At 48.6% G+C, this 3239-nt stretch overlaps 1 protein-coding gene across 1 annotated transcript; it reads left to right on the forward strand.

The window, feature by feature from the left end:
• The first annotated feature begins 630 nt into the window (after window positions 1–630).
• LOC135362661 (spermatogenesis-associated protein 31D1-like) lies at window positions 631–2691 on the forward strand. The gene has a single exon (XM_064579146.1). The coding sequence runs from the start codon at window positions 646–648 to the stop codon at window positions 2650–2652; it is 2007 nt and encodes a 668-aa protein (XP_064435216.1). The 5' UTR covers window positions 631–645; the 3' UTR covers window positions 2653–2691.
• The last annotated feature ends 548 nt before the right edge of the window (window positions 2692–3239 follow it).

Genomic DNA, 3239 nt, shown 5'->3' on the forward strand with positions numbered 1-3239 from the left:
TTACCCGCTGTTGTCCAAAGATCCCAGGAGGACTTCTGTCCTTCAGCTCCTAACCCTTCTCTTAATCACCGGGCCTCCCAGGCCCGTGTTGCAATCTCTATCCTTCCTGGGCAGTTTCCTCTCACTGATGAGCTTCGAACAAAACTAGAGCGTCACCTTCGAAAGAGGCTCATCCAACACCGGTGGGGCCTGTGCCGCAGGATCTGTAAGTCTCTATCACTGATGAGTCCAAGTATTTTTTCAGAGACCCCTAACTTGCAGCGCTATCATGGACGCACATGGATCTCTAAGAGTGAGAGTAAATTGAGCGAATCTGAAAGCTCTGAGGGGGACTCAGAAATGATTCAGCTAGAGGATGATGACCTGGAGAAGGACAACGATGACCTGGAGAAGGATCAGGGACCCAACCCAGAGAATGGCCCAAAAGATTATCTGTTGAGTGACCCAGAGAGCTCTTCAGGTAATGTTATGGGGTATGATTCTGAAAAAGAACTTAGGAGCCCATCAGAGAAAAACTCAACAGTGTCTGTGGAGACTTTAGGTCAGAGACAACTTGAAAATGTCTTGAAAATACATTTGAGCAAAAAGTTTGAGGAAATCAATGAGGGTCAGCTCCCCAGGACTGTGCACAATTCATGGCATAGTATGAAGCAGACATCGCTTCTTTCTGAGAACTCCCACACTGAAATAAAACAGAGAAGTTTGCCACCATCAGAGGTTCAGGACTACTCCCTGAATACCTTCCAGGAGCTTCCCTTTATTAAATCTAGTGCACAACAGATGCTGGAAGCCCATATTAAAAAGTTTCATATGAGGATGACGTGGGGCCTTCCCCCCAGGGTCCTTGAATCCATAGAGCTCTTTAAACTGATAAAGGACACATCCCATTCTAGCTTTTCCTCCTCAACCAACCTGATTTCTGAGGTAAATTCCAAACCGGGGGGCTTCAACTCCCTTAGAGGCAGCTCTAAATCTCTCCATGGAGACAAAGTGGGAACAGCAAATTCAGCCCCCATCCTGGATCATCCTCTCCCTGCCGCCTCAACTGTGGGCAAGGAAGAACAGAGAATTCCGAGGCAATCACCCTCTGCTTTCAACCATGAGTTTGTAGAGGATGTTCAGAAGATTAAGGATGGCACACAGACTCTTACACCCAACAAACATGACACCAGAGGCAACAGATGGCCCCCAAAGCTGCCTGCAAGGCAAGCTGGGGCCAGACATGAGCCAAAGGATAAGAGTGCAAATTCTAGAGGTAGAGGAGGAATGCAACAGGGCAAAGAGAAGAATCTAGAACCTGTCATTGTGCCCACAGTGTCCAGGGAGATATTCAGGGCCAAGCAACTTGATGCTCATCAATCACAATCTAATACCTTGACAACCAGCACGCCAGTAAGCTCCCAAATCATAAAGGTGAATGATAATAAAGTCAAAACTACCATCCCCATTAAAAGCCCCCCACCAAACCTATCAATTCCCCAAGATCCTAAATCCTCAAGCCTTAAAGAACAACTGTTGTGTGAGTTAAAGATTAAACTGGAAAAAAGAGAGCGTAGCCGGGCCCAAGCCCAACGCACTGGCCTGCCCCCTGCCTCAGAGAGTTTGACTTACAAGGCCTCACTGACTCATGCCCAGGGTGTCTCCAGTGGGGACATGGGAGCTTCTCAGGTGCTGCATGTCCATCCAGAGGACACAGGAATTAGTATGGAACAACAGCAGAAGCCTTGGGTCCCTAGGCATGTCTTAAGGAAGTGCCAGAATAAGAATCTCCCACCAGCTGCGGTGACCATGAGCCCTCCGGGCTCCAAGGCACAAGAGCTTGGTGGAGGGGATGCAGGACTGGGGACATCCCAACTTAAAAGGAACAGTTTCCCTACTGAGGATGTGGCATTGAAGAAGAGGTTCCCTACTCAGGACGTGCTACTGAAGGAAAAGCTGGGAAGCAAGCCTTCCCAGACCCTATCACAGAAGGGTCAGCCGCCTCCTGAAAGCCTTTCCCAGAAGGGTCAGCCTCCTTCTGAAAGCCCTTTCAGAAAAAAAATGAAGCATTTTTTGCAATGGCTTAATCCAGGGATAAAATGCAAGAGGCAAGAAAACTCCCAGGAGAAGCGCAGCCCTCTATCATCTGTGGAAAGCAGAGGCCTACTTAAAGGTAGAACTGCCTTTACTGGGACAACCAAAGCTCAGAAATCCATGACAGACGTTGGGGAGTTCCTAAAAGAGAAAGTGGGGCGTTGGCATGCAATAGATAGCACCTGCCCTCAACAGCCCATTCCCTCCCCAACCAAGTATGGGAAAACTCAGCAGGAAGCACAAGTGCAGGCCCAGGCACAGCCTGTCCAGGGGTATCCTTTCAACTACAGGGCTCCCTCCTGTAAGGTGACAAATACCAAGTCCTGCCACCAACAAGCTGTCTTTGCTGGCCAAGGCCATCCTGGAAGTATTAGACAGATCAGAGACAAGGACAGACAGCCACAGAAAGCTGTGGCATTTAAGGACCAGCGACTGCATAACAAGTATCCCCTATCCACGCCCCACAGGGAGCCTGCACCCCACCCACATGCCACCTGCAGGCATCAAGCTGGCCGGGGGCCTCCGGCCACTCACCACTGCCCAAGGCACTGTGTTCAGAGATCTGACTCTACTATTTAGACCGAAAACCCTTCTCCAGAATTTCCAGGGGGGGATATTTCCCACCCCAAAATAATCCCTTGTGAAGAATATTGATTCTCTCCAATAAATGTTTCTCTAATAATAGCAATGTCTTTTCTGTGTACTGTACTGGGGGCATGGGTTTCAGGTAACTCAGTTCAGCTGTTACTGATTGCTTCCTTTGGCTTCTAAAAGGTGACTAGTCTCCCGGAGCTCTTGAGAAATAGATATCATGTGCCCCCCAAGACCCCCAAAGCCTAATTCCTGATGAAGTTTGAGGAGATGGGCTCTGTCTCCTGCCCTTTGGCTTAGCCTTACTGAAAATGTATAGTAGCTCACACCTTTGCCCTCATTGAATGTTTTATACCCTTTAGAGCAAGTGTTCTAGGATCAAACACAGGTATAGTTTTCAGAAAATAATGATTAAGCCACTGTTTTTACTTCACTGTTACTACACAGTAGCTTAATCATTCTGTAGAAGTCAGTGATCAGAGGATCCCACAGGTGGGTGAACTCTGAATGGGAGTGTTTGGGGGAGGGTGTCGTCCCAGTTGACCTTGGGCGGTTGGGGTAGGGTCGAAGAACAG

Source organism: Mirounga angustirostris, unplaced genomic scaffold (genome assembly GCF_029215605.1).
Source record: "Mirounga angustirostris isolate CCGP_5_RB_7025 unplaced genomic scaffold, mMirAng1.0.hap1 SCAF_15, whole genome shotgun sequence".
Classification (NCBI taxonomy): domain Eukaryota; kingdom Metazoa; phylum Chordata; class Mammalia; order Carnivora; family Phocidae; genus Mirounga; species Mirounga angustirostris.